The 20412-nt window shown below is 40.2% G+C and overlaps 1 protein-coding gene across 2 annotated transcripts in view; it reads left to right on the top strand.

The window, feature by feature from the left end:
* Schip1 (Schwannomin interacting protein 1) overlaps window positions 1-20412 on the top strand; it is a 137586-nt gene that overhangs the window by 111892 nt on the left and 5282 nt on the right. For both annotated transcript variants that reach the window (XM_090169110.1, XM_090169111.1), the window contains 5 exons: window positions 9261-9334; window positions 10763-10849; window positions 13948-15604; window positions 19161-19487; window positions 19551-19883. In XM_090169110.1, coding sequence (XP_090025236.1) covers window positions 9261-9334; window positions 10763-10849; window positions 13948-15604; window positions 19161-19487; window positions 19551-19883 — 2478 coding nt within the window. The remainder of the gene's footprint in view (window positions 1-9260; window positions 9335-10762; window positions 10850-13947; window positions 15605-19160; window positions 19488-19550; window positions 19884-20412) is intronic.

The raw sequence follows: 20412 nt of genomic DNA, 5'->3' as shown, positions 1-20412 counted from the left end.
TATTGCAATTGAACCTATAATCCGCTATGGAATACTATAGCCTAAATTATTGGAAGTACATGCATGTCTCGTGTGGATGCGTTTTAGTTAGTTATGGAGGATGAACTTCATCGTGCAGACAATGAACTTTCTGTTATGGAAGAAGAACTCTTTCTAGCCGACAATGCACTTTCTCTTAAGGGGAAAGAATTTTATCCTACCGGCGATTAAATCGCGTGTGCTGACATTGAATTATCCCTTAAGGAGAATGAACTCTATTCGTGCCGACAATGAACTCTCTCTTTTGTCGAAAATGATCCATCTCTTAGAGAGAACGAATTACCCTCTTGTATCGACAATTATAAATCTCGTGCAACAATGAACTCTCTCGTGCTGAATATTATAAATCTCGTGCAACAATGAACTCTCTCGTGCTGACAATTATAAATCTCGTGCAACAATGAACTCTCTCGTGCTGACAATTATAAATCTCGTGCAACAATGAACTCTCTCGTGCTGACAATTATAAATCTCGTGCAACAATGAACTCTCTCGTGCTGACAATTAAAAATCTCGTGCAACAATGAACTCTCTCGTGCTGACAATTATAAATCTCGTGCAACAATGAACTCTCTCGTGCTGACAATTATAAATCTCGTGCAACAATGAACTCTCTTGTATCGACAATTATAAATCTCGTGCAACAATGAACTCTCTCGTGCTGAATATTATAAATCTCGTGCAACAATGAACTCTCTCGTGCTGACAATTATAAATCTCGTGCAACAATGAACTCTCTCGTGCTGACAATTATAAATCTCGTGCAACAATGAACTATCTCGTGCTGACAATTAAAAATCTCGTGCAACAATGAACTCTCTCGTGCTGACAATTATAAATCTCGTGCAACAATGAACTCTCTCGTGCTGACAATTAAAAATCTCGTGCAACAATGAACTCTCTCGTGCTGACAATTATAAATCTCGTGCAACAATGAACTCTCTCGTGCTGACAATTATAAATCTCGTGCAACAATGAACTCTCTCGTGCTGACAATGAGAAATCTGGTGCCGATATTGAATAATCTCGTGCCGTCAATGAAAAATCTCATGCGACAATTAACTCTCGTGCTGACAATGAGAAATCTCGTGCCGATATTGAATAATCTCGTGCCGTCAATGAAAAATCTCATGCGACAATTAACTCTCGTGCTGACAATGAGAAATCTCGTGCCGATATTGAATAATCTCGTGCCGTCAATGAAAAATCTCATGCGACAATTAACTCTCGTGCTGACAATGAGAAATCTCGTGCCGATATTGAATAATCTCGTGCCGTCAATGAAAAATCTCATGCGACAATTAACTCTCGTGCTGACAATGAGAAATCTCGTGCCGATATTGAATTATCTCGTGCCGTCAATGAAAAATCTCATGCGACAATTAACTCTCGTGCTGACAATGAGAAATCTCGTGCCGATATTGAATAATCTCGTGCCGTCAATGAAAAATCTCATGCGACAATTAACTCTCGTGCTGACAATGAGAAATCTCGTGCCGATATTGAATAATCTCGTTCTGACAATGATAAATCTCACGCGACCATTATAGATCTCGTGCCGACCATTATAGATCTCGTGCCGACCATTATAAACGGCTCGCGCGGATAATAAAATTGGGTCATTTTTTTCCATTGTCCGCACGAGAGAGTTCATTAATTAGGTCTCGTTTTCCGTGCCATGATCCGGGAGGGCTGGAGCAGCGTCAATACCGAAATGGGAGTAGGCGGGATCGGCTTGTTGGCCAGTTAGTAGACTCGGGGGTTTCCGAGCGGCAACCGTTTCTCTTTTTCGGCCGTGCGTGCGCGAGTGACTCATACCCGGAAACATTAATAATGGATGGGGGCTATTTTACAGCCGCGTGCCCGCGTTGTTCATTTTCGAACACGAACGCGGTTTTTTGGGACCCGGATTGGCGGAAAATCGCGCTTCTCGCCGGCCAATGATGCCCTTTCAAATCTTTCATTATGTTCGGCGGGCTCCTAAACAACTGATTCTCTGTTCAGTCTAGCCTACATACAGGTCTCCCGGCGCGGCGATTAGTTGTTTTAAATTATAGCAATTATTGGAACTTAACACGGAATTTATAGATAAAAATATCTGAAAAAAATAGGAATTTTAGGTAAAAATATCGGGAAAAAATAGGAATTTTAGGTAAAAATATCTGGAAAAAAATTGGAATTTATGTGTAAAAATATCTGAAAAAATAGGTATTTATAGTTAAAAATATCTGGAAAAAATAATAATTTATGGGTAAAATCATCTGGAAAAAATAATAATTTATGGGTAAAAATATCTGGAAAAATAGGTATTTATAGTTAAAAATATCTGGAAAAAATAATAATTTATGGGTAAAAACATCTGGAAAAAATAATAATTTATGGGTAAAAATATGTGGAAAAAATAATAATTTATGGGTAAAAATATCTGGAAAAATAGGTATTTATAGTTAAAAATATCTGGAAAAAATAATAATTTATGGGTAAAAACATCTGGAAAAAATAATAATTTATGGGTAAAAATATCTGGAAAAAATAATAATTTATAGGTAAAAATATATTGAAAAATGGGAATTTATAAGTAAAAATATCTTGAAAAAATAGGGTATTTATAGGTAAAAATATCTTGAAAAAATAGGATTGTATTGATAAAAATATCTTGAAAAATAGGATTGTATTGATAAAAATATCTTGAAAAATAGGATTTTATTGATAAAAATATCTTGAAAAATAGGATTTTATTGATAAAAATATCTTGAAAAATAGGATTTTATTGATAAAAATATCTTGAAAAATAGGATTTTATTAATAAAAATATCTCGAAAAATAGGATTTTATTGATAAAAATATTTCGAAAAATAGGATTTTATTGATAAAAATATCTCGAAAAATAGGATTTTATTGATAAAAATATCCCTTGTAACAAAAGTCAAATACTTCAATTTTTATTTATCACATTTAATATTGCTTCAATATTTACTTAAAACGTGTTTTAAAATTAAAATTGGGAAAAAATTATTGTTTTGGTTTTGTTTTAAATAAGTTTCCATAAGAATGCCATAACCAGGCCCGACGCGTCATATCCTAATACGTGGCGCCATCTCTAAAACAATTCTTCAACTATTATTTAGCAAATCCTCTCTGCGTTCCAGGAACTGTCTGCTGCTAAATTGTGGTTCAGCAATGAATCTAGAGATGGCGGTAGTGTAATAACGAAATGGCGTCTGCTATGTCTGGAACAGTTTAAACACCGTTGCAAGTTATCGTTTCGTACGTACGATAATTCGACCATCGGTACCTGGAACCATAGATAATATAGAATCGTCTTTGCTTGTACGCTAGGTCCGCGTACGATACTGATAACTGTACGATAAATTATTAGAAATAACTCATTATCAAAGACGGTGTCACGGTTGTTGCAGTAGACCAGGGATCGTACACGACCTGGAAAACCTGGAAAAGTCAGGGAATTTTAAAATGTTTCCAAAAGGTCAGGGAAACGTCAGGGAATTTTAAAATGTTTCCAAAAGGTCAGGGAAAAGTCAGGGAATTTTAAAATGTTTTCAAAAGGTCAGGGAAAAGTCAGGGAATTTTAAAATGTTTTCAAAAGGTCAGGGAAAAGTCAGGGAATTTTAAAATGGTCCAAAAAAGTAAGGGAATTTTAAAATGACCCCAAAAAAATCAGGCAAATAAATTTTTTAAAGATATAATAAAAATACATAATCAATATTTTTCACGATTTACCTCAAAACATTCATTTATTCTACAAAAATGGTTATGGGAAATTGGACAATTTGGTCAGGGTAAAACCTGGAAATGTCAGGGAATTTAATTCCGGAAATTTTGTACGAACCCTGTAGTAAATAAATACTTTTCAGTGATTTGCCAGTCAGGATATACTGGTAAAAGCGTTATATTTAAAAGCACGCGCTGCTTAATATTTCCATATAGAAAGGCTCGTTCAATTTCGCAAGCGCCTCCTGGAAAAAAAAATGCGCACTTAAGCTTTACAAATAAAACTAACATGAACACGTGACCATTTTATTCAGTGACTCGCGCATGCGCGTACGGGACGATACAAAAAGAGGGCCGCATTTATTGAAGAGCTTATTTAGCCCACTCTACTATTCTTGACATTAACGTTGGTCTCATTATTGATTTATTAATTAATTCACGGTCTCTTTAATGAATAATTAATTAATTCGCGGTCTCTTTATTGAATAATTAAATAATCGATGGTCTCATTATTGATTGATTAATTAAGTAATGGTCTACTTATTGAATAATTAATTAATTAATTGTCTCTTTATTGAATAATTAATTAATAATAATAATCAGCTAGGCTAATACCCAAGGCACCACCTTAGGCCTAAGTCATCAAGCGACTTTTGAAGCCTTTAATTCAGGTGTCCGGGTTACAATGCGTACGAGGGTGGTGGAAAGCCCTGCATGCCACGCGATCGAGCCAACAGCTCCCTATACTAAAGCCCAGTTCACACTATACAATTAATTGGGCCACTTAATTGAAACCAACTAATTGTAAGCAAGAAAATTGAATAGTGTGAACAGAAAAATTGTAACCATTGTTCCAACTTTTTCTGTTCACACTGTACAATTTTCTTGCTTACAATTAGTTGGTTTCAATTAAGTGGTCCAATTAATTGTATAGTGTGAACTGGGCTTTACTATTACCGTTAACCTCAGCAAGTTTTTATGGAAGGGGGAATGGTCTCTTTATTGAATAGTTAATTAATGGTATTTTTATTGAATAATTAATTAATTTTTGGTCTCATTATTGATTAATTAATGGTATCTATATTGAATAATTAAATAATCGATGGTCTCATTATTGATTAGTTAATTAATTCATGCTATCATTTTGGTGCACATTTTTAAATGTTTCAAAAATATCAAACAGAATAAAAATTGGCAAAATCAAACGTCAGTGCAGTGGCATCCCCCGGGCGACACCCCACCCTCTGAATCTTTAAATAGTCTGACCCCTTTGACTGATTCGTTAAAAATATTATAATTTCCGGTTATTTCAATAAAGCAACGTGATCAGGTTATTAATATATTATTATTTTATATTACTTTACTACAATGCACGGACACTATTGACAGAAATCTAGTATCGTACGTTTGGAAACGCTGACATTAAAATTAATCGAGGATCTCAGTATAAATTAGGATTTTTTATGGTGTTTTTGCCTCTAGGGTCCGTCGGCTGTCCAAAGGCAAAACTAGTTAACTCCAATTTTGAAAATTTAGAGTTAGTAGTAAATTAAAGTACAAATGCAAAAAGGCGCTTAAATAAAACATCTTTAAGGAAATCGCAGGGCTCCCAGCGAACCTATAATTCCTTTTTTTAAACTATAATTTCTATATTTTTAACATTTTGTTAAAAATTCTACTAAGAAATTTTGAAAAAAATTCGAATTGTTTACGTTTTTTTTCTAGAAACTCCCGCCTCTATAAATTTGTGCCAAAAGTTTTATTTGAAAATGGCAGATTATCTGATCAAAAACTCTCAAATCTCCAAAAATATCTTTAAAAATTTACAATTTCTAAATCCGAGTGAAATCAAAAAGCCTAGATGTGTAAGACAGTGGTGTAGTGATAAAATAAAAAGAACCGGGGCGCTACCTGGGCACGGCCAACTTCGATTTCGCGCGTAACCGAAGTTGGCTGTACCGGCTGCTATAAATGTATGTCCAACTTCGATTTTCAGCGTGATCAAAGTTGGCCGTACCTAGGTAACGATTTGAAATTGTTATGGTATTTTTCTGCGGGCAAAATTTATCATAAATTCACACACCCTTTATTCGAGAAAAATGATTTACGAAATAAAAGCAAGGCGCGCCCTGGCAAGTGGAAAAAAAGAGGCAGGGCGCGCCCTAGCAAAATGGAAAAACCAAGGCGGGGCGGGGCCCTGCCTTTGAAAAAAGCACCGGGGCGACGCCCTGCCCCGCCCTGGCCCGACTACACCACTGTGTAAGAGTGGCAAGATCTCTACCATTCGATGTTGATGTAAAGTGTTTCAGTAATTTAGTCGATGATTTTAAACTACTACAATTGGAAGGGTTAAAAATTGACGAATCTCAGCGGGTCGACTACTTTTGGCGTGAGGTAGAAACAAGTGTGGGACACATAAAATAGGCTAGCATTTTAAAAGACTTGGTCCATACTGCTATATGCAGGGTGGGCACAATTTTGCCAAGGGTGGAAAAAACCGCGGTTTTTTCTAGAAAAACCGGGTGGAAAAACTTATGATTTTTCCGCGGTTTTTTCCACTTATTGTTTTCCTGTTAAAAACCGGGTGGAAAAACTTATGATTTTTCCGCGGTTTTTTCCACTTATTGTTTTCCTGTTAAAAACCGGGTGGAAAAACTTATGATTTTTCCGCGGTTTTTTCCACTTATTGTTTTCCTGTTAAAAACCGTGTGGAAAATCGTACTTCCATGGTTTTAACACCTCTAGTGGCAAAATTCAATAAAACATAAATAATAAAAGCACTATTTTCTTCTATTCTATTCACTCTTCTTCTGGCCTTTTTTCATCTCTTCTATTTGCAATGACCAAATTAGTCACTTAATAGATATATCAATGATTAATTTAGCACGAAAAGAGTTTTTTCCACTTTTTTACCTTTTATTTTTTAGTTTTTTCCGGTTTTTACCAGTTTTTCCCACCAACCCTGGGAATGTGATACTTTTATTCTTAATTTTGTGATATTTTTTGATTAAAGTTTAAGTATCCCTGAATTTTGAAACCTTTATATTGATAATTTTAGACCTATATTTAACCTATAATTTAGGGATTCCAAACCTATAATATTTTAGAGGGTATTGGAGCCCTGAACAGGGCCGTCTTTACGTGATTGGGGGCCCCTGGGCAAAGCGATACGCGGGGCCCCTAATAATTCCAGACAATTTCTTAAAGGCCTAGGTTTTTTTCTGCCTGTCTCCCTTTAAATTAACTTATTGGAGCACAAATACCCCGGTGGTAGGCCAACCGCTGAACATGTTGGCCTAATTTAAAGGGGGGCAGGCAGAAGAAAAACTAGGCTTTTAACCTCCAATGCAAAGTCCATCGTCGCCCTAATCTTCAAATATTGGTTCAAATAAAAAATGCGACGGTCTACACCGTCTATATTACGAAAAGACATGTTTTAGATAGTTTAAAAATTTGTAAAATGTAAATAGACAATACTACAATTTAAAAAATGTGAAAAACAATATTTGTAAGATTCATCTTTTTCACCTTACAAAAGTGGAAAATGGGGCCCTCCAGAATCTTGGGGCCCTAGGGCAGTGCCCTATTTGCCCAATGGGAAAGACGGCACTGGCCCTGAAATCGCCAAGAAGTAATGTTTCCAGGACCTTCAAGTTACTGTTTACATCCGTTATATTAAAAGGTGAGTAAAAATGTCGACCCACCCTGCGAAATTTTAATTTATATGAAAACGAATTTATCGTCTTGCGTAATTTTGTGTTTTCAGTCACGAAATTGCAGGTTTCTTATTGATCCTTCATATAAATTCAAATTCTGCTGGGTGGGTCGGCATTTTTACCCACCTTTTAATATAGGCGTATAGTGCTTGTTGAAATAATGGAAATTTCTCACCTCTACGGTATGCAACAAGTGTTTCCTTTTAACCAGGTAGCTTTTTTTTTGACATAGTAGTAAGGCTTAGCAAAAACACGGCGTTCTGTTTACAGGTGAAAAGTTTCCATTATTTTAACAAGCACTATATAAACAGTAATTTTAGGTCCTGGTTTTCGGATATTACAAAACATTCCTGGATAGTAGATACCTCTTAAAGGGAATATAACCTGCGCCAAACATTTTTAAAAGCCAAAGGCAAGAGCGGCCAGAGCTGGAAACGTTGGTGTTCCACACCAAATACCTGATATTATATTCCCTTTAAATTACAAAAATAAATAATGTTAATCAAAAAAACAGAAAGTGAAATATCACAAATTTGTATAAATGGCGTTTACTAAGTTTTTTCCATGATTGACTTTTATATTGAAAACTCCGTAGAGAAAATTTTTTCTATGCGTTCTGAGCATCAGCTAGCGCAAATACAGGGTATTTCAAAAGGTTGAAGGAGTTGTAGGGGGTGAGTTGAGACGTATGCCTGTTATTTCCCATTTTCCTACGATGAGTTAAAAGAGCGCCAGAGAGCTTCAAAGTGTGGCCTACTAGCCTCTGGAAGTAATCTGAAACAAGCGCAAAACCAAGCAGCAGGGACTTTCAATACTGTTTAAGTTTACTATTTTACGCTGGTTACCTCGATTTGTCTTTTTTTACCTATCACACGAACCCAAACCTTAATGTTCGCATTTTCCTGCTGCTTGGTTTTGCGCTTGTTGCAACCTACTTCCAAGGGCTAGTAGGCCACACTTTGAAGCTCACTGCAGGCCCGTCTTAAGACCCTTTGGGGCCCTGGGCTAAATTATTTCTTAAGACCTTTGCGATCCCCAACGGTAAGCCTTTGTATGTCGGTTGTCTAAATTCATCTACACCATAGTCAATCCAAAATATTAATTTCAAAAGTATAACATAGGCCTACTGAAAATAAGATTTTTACTGACAGTGTTAGGTTTTAGAAATTGTAGGTACCGTATGATACGCGATGTGGCGATGAGTAAAATTACTTTAGACGTAACTAACTGATACATAATATTAAATGAGCCTAAATAATATTTAACCAACTAAACCCTTATCCCTAGAGTGGAGGCAGTAAAGTTGGCCTTTCCGGGGCCCCAAAACTGGCTGGGGGCCCTGGGCTGTAGCCCATTTAGCCCATGCCTTAAGACGGCCCTGGCTCTCTGGCACTCTTAACTCATCCTAGGAAAATGGGGGAAAAACAGGCATACTTCTCAACCCACCCCCTACAACTCCTTCAAAATTTTGCATAACCTTTTGAAACGCCCTGTATATTGTTTCTATAGCTAACGAAACTATCACTGCGGTCACGAACCCCTTCTGTTCGTGACCGTAGTTTCCGAGCTAGTTTAAAAGCGACTTCCTCTAGATCCAGCGTTGCCATGCCGATGGTAGGGGGGCAGGGGGGGGAACTCCTATCGTGGTATACCGGGGCCCAAGTGCAGATTTGCCCTAGTGTTAAATGGGGATTTGAAATTCAAGAGAAAAAGTGTAATTTGTGTACATAACACTCGTGCAGAAATATATTTGGTGTATTTTCTATTTGGCAGGAATTTTGCAAGATGCGTTTGAAGCCGAGAAACAACATGCCGCCTCCGGAGGAGCAGCAGTGTCTTCTTAGAAAGTTAATATCGCTTTTTTATTCCATTCTTGGCTTTACAATTGTTTCCGCTTATTCATATCAGGAAGGAATCAATACCTCTACTGGGAATGCTTATCATGGCGTATCGCGTATGGTGAGATCACTCTGACGGCTTTGGCCCCGCCTACGAGAGTACAAATCCCCTCTGCGCACTCCCATCTCACGTTGTTGTTTGTTAAAGCAACTGTCGGCTCTATCATTGCCACCTGTATTATGAAAAGGCCCCTGTTATTAGAGATGGCCATGAATCTATCCGAATCTTAGGAAAAAATGACTTTTGTGGAGAACGTGGAGCCATTATAGAGTATTATATTTAAACCACTTTTACTCTACTTAGTGAACTTTGACCTAGATTATATATCCCATATAAAATATATTGTAAACAATTATTATAATTGAAGTTATTGACAAATTTACAAACGAGCCAATCAACGCGAAGCATACTTTTATGTCCCGCCTTTTGGGACAAAATGTAGCTTCAGCATCTGGTTTTGATTTCGACGCTAGCGACATCTGTTGAAAAAAGAGCTACTTCACCTATAGCTGACACTTGCTTTAAGTTAACATAGTGACGCCAAAAGAACCGTCAGGAACATCGAGACGAAAATCTGCCGCGATAAGCATTCCTAGTTGAGATATGGATTCCTGTTTCAGTTTAGTCCAGAATGCACGCGGGTGAGAAGAGAATACGCGGGCCTGTGATTCCCGGAAGATAGACCACGCCCCTCCGCGTGTAACCTTTCCCCTTTTATCCCTGTAAGGGGCAAAGACCCTCTGGTACGATCTCAGGCTTTCTCTTCCTGTGTTGGCGGATAATATATACTGGTAATTATGAAAACAGAAGCTCAGAGATGGGCGTGCTAATCTCATTTTGAGCGGTTTATGTCATTTTGAGTGCAATTGAGCGGTAAAACATCTTTTTAAAAGAGTGCAAAACGGAAAATTTTACCGGGGAAAATGAGATGTACGAAATATTTTATCACTCAAAAGAGCGAAAAATTTTGCCGCTTAAAAAAGAGCAAAAAAGAGTAGCCAAACTATTACCGCTCAAAAAGGATATATGAGAAAAAAATGACGCTCAAAAAAGCGTAATAAGAGTCTGAGAGAAACATTTTGCTGCTCTAAAAAGCGAAAAGAGAGGAGCGATAAATTTGGCCGCTCAAAAGAGCGAAACTTTTTCTGCTCGAAATGAAAGGAGCGAAATTTTTACCACCCAAAAAAGAGCGATAAGATGAAGCGAAAATTTTACTTCTCAAAATTTCGCGAGCTCTATCGGGCAGTTCTTTAACAAAATTGCCCATCATTTCAGAGACTATGGTTGTATTATCTGTTCACCAAATACATAATTGTTTTAATGCCACCAAAGTCCTTGTTCCAGCCTTTTCAATTGAATGAATGGCTCTCTTTCAGCAACCAAATCGTGAACCGGCATTACGACGACAACGTCTCGTGGACAACAAACGTCAGACCAATAGCCCTTTCCAACAACGCCACCCGGTAAATACATTGTTATATTGCTGATATTTATAATCAAAATAATACGAGAAACATTAATATGACTGTTGAAGCCTTGACCTTGAATTTGTTGCTTACCAAAACCTTTCTTCGCCATGGACCAATCAGTAGAACGCGAAGCAAAACCATTACCCGTTTTCTTAATTGTCTTTGTGGTTTTATTTTTCTTATTGATCGACCCAATCCGGAAAAAGCGCCGGGAGTAGTGGCTCACTCCTGTAATCCCAGGCGTCCGGGAGGCAGAGTTTGTGGATGGCCGTGTGAGGACGACCACCAATCCCCTAACGGGTGGTCGGAATACTTCCGCCAAGGGTGTCCCCACCCCTGTCCCCACGTATCCCCCCGTTGGCGTGGCCGTTACACATATCTCGCCCTGATTAATCAGTTATTGTGTGTGTGCTGGTGTTTAAGGCCTCGGGTCGACACCGATGTTTGTGTATCTCAAAAAAAAAATCCGGAAAAAGCTGGTCGGAAAACTCTTTTAGGTCTGAAACCGAAAAATATTACATCTAATGGCGAAACGAGTGTTTAAAGGGAGTATAATCTTTTCAGGAATATTGGGCAATACATAATTCCCTCCCCTCATTTTTCTAACCACGTGTTATACGTAGTGTGAAATACAGTGGTTTTTGAGGAATTATGCCACTAAAAGTATCCCCGCTTTGGCAGTGCTTTAATTTCTCATATCTACTAGAACGCCTTTCGTGAATCTAAAAACACGTACCTCATTATTAAGAAATTATATTTGAATAAATATCCAAACTACAATGAAAATAATTAATTTATAGCTCGGGTATTGTTGTTTATCTTTTAATTTAGGGTGCATTTAAAAAATAAACATTAAATATGAAACAATAAAGGTTTCAAGTGAGAAAACCTCTTCAGGGCGGGCACGCTTACTCTCGTACTAGACTAGCGCCATGAGCGAGAAAAGAAAGAAGCTATGGCGCACCCTACTCCCTTTAAAGCAAGTGGCGGCACCTAGTCTAGTACATCGATGGCTCAATAGATGTCCTGGTCGGCGGCTGAGTCTGCTCCTGTGTATTAGGTACAACCGAGGCTTAGCGGCAAAATTTATTCCGTAAATTGTTATATCTTTTCGCCAGTGGCGGCTTAAGGGGGGGGGGGCGAGGGGTCGGTCCGCCCCGGGTGCCCTCGGAGAAGCTCGAGGGGGGGGGGGTGCAAATTAGAACGATTAAACTTAAAGAAGACGGACCCATGAAAACTTCTGCACGGTCCTGGGGGTGTCACAAAACACTGCCGCCGCCCCGGGGACCCAGCCTTCTTAAGCCGCCACTGCTTTTCGCTAATAAAATGATCAACATTGTAGTACATTAATTATTTATAAAATAATAACGATGAATTTTCTTCGCCAGTGAACCTGAAAAATCGTCGAGTGATTTATATTATTTCGTGTTGCTTCCACTTGCTTTAAAACCATAAAGTTTATGCTAAGGCATAAACAATAATGTGTTTACTGATAAAATAGGTGGATAATAAACATAAGTATGACACTTCCTATTCACACAATGCGAATTTTTTAATGATAGTCTGTTTCGCTAATGACCACGTAAACCATTACGTACCGACCGACTGACAACTCTCCGCGAACTGCTTCTAGTATTTGGAGGAAGCCCGGAAAATCGGCGACGGTCCGCCGGCAGCCTTTTCGACGGACCAGCCAAGGGCTATTTAAAATTGAAATGCTTTCAAAAGTTTAAATAACGCTTGATTTTGTAAAATAATGATGCATTATTAAATCGGAAGATAAAAATAACTATTATAAACACTGGCTTCATTTCAGAAATTAGTTTTTTCCAAATTTCAAACCTAAACGCGTGTACGCTCGTATTTCTCGCCATCAAACTAACCAACTATTTTGCCAACCAAAAGAGTAGGAAGGGACGAGTTTCTAGTTCGGAAACTTCCTTTTTCGCAATCACTTAACTACAGACTATCATTAACCGAATACACTCTTTTTAGAAACGTTTACTGGGCGCCGCCATTATCGTACAGACAACCAACGAGCCAGCCCTCTACCGCAGAAATTTCATCCCACCAAAACCGGTTTTTTCATAACCCTCCCCGTAGACTGTAAGGTAATGGCGGTCGATTGGGAAGGCGCGTTAAAGAGTCTTGGTTCTGTGACATATTTATGTTTATTATCCACTTATACTTATGACGATGTTGAGGCGTCAGTTTTAGGTAATTATAATTTGAAAGCGTTTTAAATTTCGCTAAGCCTCAAATGGTAGACAATTATTAAATGATGGGACTATTTCGATATTTTTGGCCTGGGAAGAAAGGATGTAGTAAAACAAGTATTTTTCGTGTCATATTTATGCAGAGGCGTACCTACGGAGGGGGGGGGAAGCCTTTGTAAGGGGAGCGTTAAAAAATTGTTTATCGTCAAAACAAAAGTAACTTTTGAACTAAAAAGGGGTACCAAATGCCCTCGGTACGCCACTGTTACTATGTTACTTATAATAATAGTAATAGTTGGTTTCTTTTCGCCTGTCAAAGTGTACTCTTTTTACCCTAAAACGTTTTATTCGCCTGTTCCGGGGATGAGAATTACTCCGACCCATAAACTATTAGCTTGTTTCGGAGTATTAGGGCTACTCTTTTTACTCCTTGTGAAAAGGAGGTGTAAAGGAGTAAATCGGATTTTGTCGTCTGCTAGCCAGAATTTATCTACTAAAAAGGCCACAGGCAGTCATTTTGGAAAAACCTTTTTACTCCGACTCAAATTATTCCCCACCACAGAATAGGAGTAAAATGACGTCATAGCTTAACCAGTGGCGTAGCTAGCATGCGTGACACCCGCGGCGAATATCATGGAGTGCTACTTACTAGTCTCTAGTTTGTGTATGTTTTTATATTTTTCACGGACGGGTGTCACCCCCAAATCACGCCCAAACGGGTGGCACCCGAGGCACCCCCCCCCCCCGCCCCCTAGCTACGCCACTGAGCTTAACTCTTTTTACCCTTCTCCGAAATCGCGGAACAAGCGAAAAGAAACCACCTAATATTGTACGAAACCAAGTACATTTTGAACGCATTAATTTGTGAAATTTCAGCGGCGGCCCGCAATTATGGACGGACCAACAAATCTTCGAGAGCGAGCTGCAGTTCAGCACCCCCAAAGGCGCGGGCAATCAGAACAAGACCCCGGGCAGGGACTCGGCACTGGCCTCCCCGGAGTTTCGCGACCGCTCCATGGTCGCGTCTTCGCCTGATGGACTCGGAGAGAACAACAGCCTTTCGGATTGCGAATACACCGAGAGCAGTCCTCTGCTAGGGCGGCGTGGCCCCGAGGCCGGTTGCGGCTGTTCCAGCGAAGAGGAGGAGGGCTGCGAGGTGGACAATTACCGCCGATCGGAGCCGAAGGAGTTCCGCGCGCCTCCCGCCGAGGAGGAGTGCGAGGACGAGGAGAGCGAGGATTCTTTGTTTTCCGACTCGTCCTACGATATGTCCGATAGCAAAGACGCGAACCAGCCCTCACCCGCCAACGCCATCGACGTCTCCTTCCGCGAGAGCCACGTTAACGCCAACGAGTCGCCACCCAACAACAAAATCACGACTGTACTGACCAATCACAACTCGCTGAATCGCAACTTTTTCCGCGGCACTTCCAGAGTGGATAAAATCTTCACCGAGACCGTTCAACCTTTCATCAGCGTCAGCAGCAAGCCCGCCGCGCCACCCAGGATCTCCCTCCGGAGCGGAGTGCCCAATGTCCGGGATAAACTGAAACTCACCTTGGACGTAACCCCGGTGGAGGACAAAGCCTCGGCGCCCGACAGCCCCATGAGCGACTCGTCTCGCGCGTCGTCCGATCTGGACGTGAACGTGTCGACGGTCCTGACCCTCAACAACGTCTCGATGGCCGGCAGCAAAGAGCAAGAGCTGTTGTGTTTCCTGCGCGAGGAGGACGCCGAAGCCAACATCGTCTTCTCGGACGATTCCAAGATACTCAACACCCAAGAGACGGCCATCTACCAACGCGAAATGCTCCCCGAAACCGTGGAGAATATCACGAAGGATCTCTACCCGATAAGCCAACACGGCGGCGACCACGAAGAGACCGACGCGACGGTTCACGACTGTCACGCGGAACTGAATGACAATTTCTTGATAGCCGAAGAGACGTTTCCGGAAATGTTTGGATTCGACGACGGTAAAACGAGTGAGGAAGAAATCGACGCTAGTCCCGTCAAAAAGAAGGACGAGGACCCGCCGTGGGCGGAGCCGAGTCAGGCGGACGTCGTGATTCAGACGCGCGACGTGGGCAGCCCGAAAGAAGCGATTACCAGTCGCGACGCGAGCGGCGATTCCTTAGACGGGAAAGAGTCCGTCGCCGAACCAATCATTTCCGACGCGGACAAACCCAAAGGTTCGTTGGTAGAGAAACACAGCATCGGCGTGTCCACCAGCCACAACACGGTGGCGGAAGCTAGCGTGCAAATAAGTGCCAACAAGGAGACGAGCGACGTCGCTCTGAGTCCCGTGGAGGCCCTCAACCGCGATTTCGACGATCAGCTCCCGGCGCGCCGCTCCTGCGCTCCTTTGCCGCGGCGACGCCCGCCCAAGAACTCCGGCGCTGGCGGCCGCTTCAGCCGGAAGACGCTCAACGGAGACTTCGACGTCTACAACATTGAGACCGCCATGCCGACTATCGATTGGGCGGCCATGGAGGAACATCTCACCAGAGCCGCCAAAGAGAATGACTGGCTGGTAAGTTGACTCTGAATATAACCCGGCCACCTGAATGGCTTTAAACGTCGCTTGATGACTTAGGCCTAAGGTGGTGCCTTGGGTATTAGCCTAGCTGATTATTTATTATTATATACGTTTGTGGGCCCTAGGTTTGAACTTTATTAGCCCTGCCCTGACCTTGCTCTCAGTGGTTTCCAAACTTTTTGAATTGCCTAACCCTTTTGTATCTGATAAAAATCCGTGGAACCCCTAATGACGGGCGCAAATCTGTGTTTTGTGTTTTTTTTGGCGAAAAAAAACCCCGGATTTATTTTTTTAAATTAAGTTTAACTATTTATTAGTGGAACTTGCGGTTTTATTTATTAAAATTAAATCTTATACCATAAGTGTATAATATTCATACATAAGTGTGACACTTCCTATTCTTCACATGCAAAAGTTTTACTGAGAGCTGATCACAAGACAGACTGCATTACTGGCTTCGTCGCCGTTTTGCGTCCGCTTGCTAATTCGTCACACGTAGCCTTTGACAGCGCCTCGCTGGGGTAGATTTTCTTCTGGTGATGACGACACATAGGGAAATATTTTACTGAGAGCTAGCTTATGGAACAATATTATAGACTTATGGTTTTACGTGCTACAAATATAGGCCCATAGAAATCTCATAGGTAAGTAGAATGCTGCCGTGTAACTGGCAAATGGGCCAAACGCCGTGGCAGACGATAGCCAGATCTCAGCCAATCAGAGCTCAAAGAGTGGTTCTGCCAAGAATTTAATGTCACCAGAGAGAATGAAGTCGCCTATCTCCCGCTATAGTAGCGGATCCAAGGAGGATTATTATCCTCCTTGGCGGAACCACTCTACGGCCTCTCATTGGCTGAAGGTTCAAGGCCAACTGGCGTCAAGCTCGGCCGTAGGCGGCAGAATTCTAGTTACCTATGAGATTTCTATGTTTAGGCCCTATGGGTTATTAGCACTTCGGTTTTTTCCCCCAAATGGTTCCGCATAACCCCTGGAACCATGACGCGGAACCCTAGGGCTCCGTGGTACACGGTTTTGGGAAACATTGCTCTAACCTCATATAGGCTTTTGGCGTGTTCCATACCCAACTCAGTCTCTGTGCCACTAGTCCAAATTCATAATCAGGATAGGGGCTCGTTTTCACTAAGCCAAAAACGCCGCGATAACCATCGTCGACGCAAAAAAATGGTATTAATTTTTATCTCTAACATGGGCGACGTCACTATAACGTAATAGTGCCAAGCCCCTATATGGAGCGCGGTTTATTGATCTCTTTTGACATTTTCGGGGCTGCTTAGCGCGAAGGAATGCGTTTGAGGTTTTATTTGCTTTAAGGTCTGTTTTCATTCTAGAAAAATGCGTCGACCGTCAACGTCGACTTTTAAAAATTTCCGTAAGCTAGGTAAGCTAGGTTTTCAAAGGCGCTTGAAAACTCATAACAGCTGGCCTTGGGCAGTTTGTCGAACTTCGTTTATGTGGATTTGGTATTGCGCCTCTAACCACGCATCGGCATAAGATCGTATTTCAAACACCTTTGGAAACTTAGCTTTAGGCCAAAGCACTTGTTTTTTCCTTCAACGGTTGTCTTCGCGGTATTTTTGTCCAATAGGCGCTTCAATAAAACTTCTTCAAGAAAATTGCCATGAAGTAATATTCCGAGGACCAGGACCTGAAAGTCACTGTTTATATAGTGCTTGTTGAAACAATGGAAACTTTTCAACTGTATGGTATTCAACAAGTGTTTCCTTTTAACCAGGTAGCGTTTTTTAACATATTAAGGCTTGGCAAAAACACGACGTTCAGTCACGTTCTGTTTACAATTGTAAAGTTTCCATTATTTCAACCAGCACTACCAGTAGCGGCGCTAAGGGTGGGCTGAAGTGGGCTTTAGCCCCCCTACATTTCTGAGAGGGGCCACATATATATTAAAAGGGCCACATATTTATAATTAAGAGGCAACATATTTTAATTTATGAATTTTCTTTATCTCTAGAAATTTGTTTTATTTCCAAGAAACGTTTTTCTGGTAAAAAATCTTTCAAAATCAATTCGTTTACTCAAAAGGGTAGTAGACCATACAGATTCGGGAGGAAGGTAGCGGAAATTGAGAGAAAGTTGAAAAGAAAGGGGCTTATGGGAATTTAGGGAAATATCCCAGGCATGCACTTGTCCCCTCCAGGTCAGATACAATGTCAGTAGGGGGTCCAGTAAACGCGACGAGAGCCGGAACAATAAAACGACCTTGCTCCTCTCGCTTCCTGGAAAAATTTCGGGTATTTTCGATTTCACCACTTTATGGTCAATCCAAGGTTCCCGCTAAGGGCCACAAAATAATTAGCCCACCTATGAAAATACCTTAGCGCCGCTACTGAGCACTACATGTATATAAACAGTAACTTGCAGTTCTTGGCTCTCAGAAATATTACTTCTTTTCAATTTCCTTGTAGGTGTTTTATTTAAGCGCCTATTTAAACCAGCTTTTACCCCAAACGAAAATTTTAAAAGTCAACACTCAACGTTGGCAGCGTTTTTTTAACTGGTGTAGCATTCCGTAGACCAAGAATATAAAGGGACTGAATTCTCTAGCTAAAAAAGGACGCGTTATTACGTTGAATCATGTAATTGCGCCGCTAGTGGCGTGACCGAGCTAAAGATTATCCAATTAAAATAAACTAAATAAAAATATTCGAGGCTAAATGGAGAGAATATTAACCTTTGGTCCTTAATTGTTTAAGAAACATTGGTATTGTATCACAATATACTTGAAACTTACTGAAATCGTTCCTATTTTTATTTTGAATTTCGAAAACCAAAAGATAATGTTTTCCGTTAATTATTTGCTTTTTAAATTATTTTTAAATTCCGTCCCCTAAATAACGTCTTCGCTCGCAGCCGTAAGAGGGTGTAGCTGTAGCACTAGATTTCTTCTGTCAAGAAAAGACAAATAGATACGGCACCGTAGCGCCATCTAGACTTCTTTCGAACACAAATAAATTCCCAGCAAATACTTGAGACTTTCTTACACGAAACTCGCGTGTTCAAATAAAGTTCGAGGCAATGGAATGTCTAAGCTTTCTTTAATATGGACCGAAATATTTCTAACTCGGCTCCTAAAATGATTTAGTGATGAGTTCATTTAAATATAATTCCTTCGATTTAATGCTTGCTAAAATTGCGGATAAGAGTAGATCCGTGTTAAATAGTTCAATGGGAGGGGACGCTCCTTCGCGTTCTCAACTTAGTTCCTCTTCCTCAAGTCAGGGCGGAAGCAAGCCTAGGCTTGGTTCGGGATCTTCAGCGTCAACAACTTTAAAAGATGATTATAAACTGAGTAATGGAACTGCCAAACACAGATTATCCCGAACAGTATCTAATAGATTAGATAGTGGCCCAAAAGACAGAAAATTGAACGATAATAACAATTCGGTAGATGAATTTGATTCTCTTCTCGCTGAGTTGAGCGAGAATGAAGATTTAGATGTTTTTGAGGTTTGACTTGTCAGCTTTTTTTTGTATAGCGTTTTATGTTTCATTTTGTAATTGAAAATTCTAGAGGAGAAATGATAGAGAAGAAATAAGGCGTAAACTAGCGATGGACTCTGACAGCGAAGAATATTATTGTGGGGAAAGAGTAACGAGAAAACCTAGCTTAACAACACGTTTGCAGAGTGGAATGAACTTGCAGATATGTTTTATGAATGAAACTGCCAGTGATTTGGATAGCCAAGGAAGCGACCAAGATTCTGAAAATGGAAATAGCACTCCCAAACGAGGGAGCCCGAGTGATAAGAGAATTTCCACAATTCTGGATCCTCAAAAATCATTCTTTCCTGATTACAAGAGGCAAAGTAGTAAAACAGTGCCAAATTACACAACTAAAGTAAATATTAATAGAAATCCCTTCACTTAAGCTTTGAGTAATCGCTCTTTTTCTTAACATCAGAGCCATCAACAAGATCAGAAAACTTGTAATTCCTTTTTTGGCCAGGAGTCTTCTACAAAGCAGCCTGAGCCGACAACAAAAAGGCAAAGGCCTTCTTTCTTTTTCAGTCGTCAAAAAAGTTGGAGGCTTGGGCAATTAAGATTGTCACAAAAGAAAGAAGACCCTCCCAACAACAAAACCGAGACGCGAGAAGAAGATTTCTTGACCAGGCATGCCAGACTGCAAGCAGAAGCTCGGCACGCTCTTTCTCAAGCCAAGGAAATGGCCAGAATGCAGATGGAAATTGAAAGACAGAGAAAAAAGTCCTCTAAAAAATCTCCTATTGCCGATATTGTTCGTAGTCATTTTTTTTTTCTTATCCAGAAACACTTAATAATTTTTAGTGTTAGCCGATATCGTAATTTAAACGATACCAATTCCAATTTTGAGAACTTACCAATACCGATTATTTAAACGATATTGAAGATACAGATACCCAATGCAAATTTTTTTATGGTAGTCGGTTTCGCCAATGACAACGTAAACCATTATTGATTGACAACTCTCCGTGAACTCCTCCTAGTATTTGGCCATTCAATGACAGACTATCATTAACGGAATTCGTTCTGTGCCATACTTATGTTTATAATCCACTTATGAGACGTGTTTACCCAACACGTGAAGTTATCACAGACCTGTAGTAGCTGAATTAGCGAAGCAAAGCCAAAGGTCAACGTTAGCAGTGCCAGGGTTTAGAGAAAATTGTTTATACATATCAGAAAAAATCTGTATCGGTATATTTAAAATTGGTAACTTAAACGCAAACGGATTAATTGGTAAAATTGCGATAACAGTAAAGCGGCTGCACACATCCTAGTTTCGC

The sequence above is a fragment of the Leiobunum rupestre genome, chromosome 3 (genome assembly GCF_980474605.1).
Source record: "Leiobunum rupestre chromosome 3, qqLeiRupe1.1.hap1, whole genome shotgun sequence".
In the NCBI taxonomy this organism is placed as follows: domain Eukaryota; kingdom Metazoa; phylum Arthropoda; class Arachnida; order Opiliones; family Sclerosomatidae; genus Leiobunum; species Leiobunum rupestre.
Note: the sequence above shows the minus strand (reverse complement) of the source record. Positions and strands in the feature narration are given on the sequence as shown.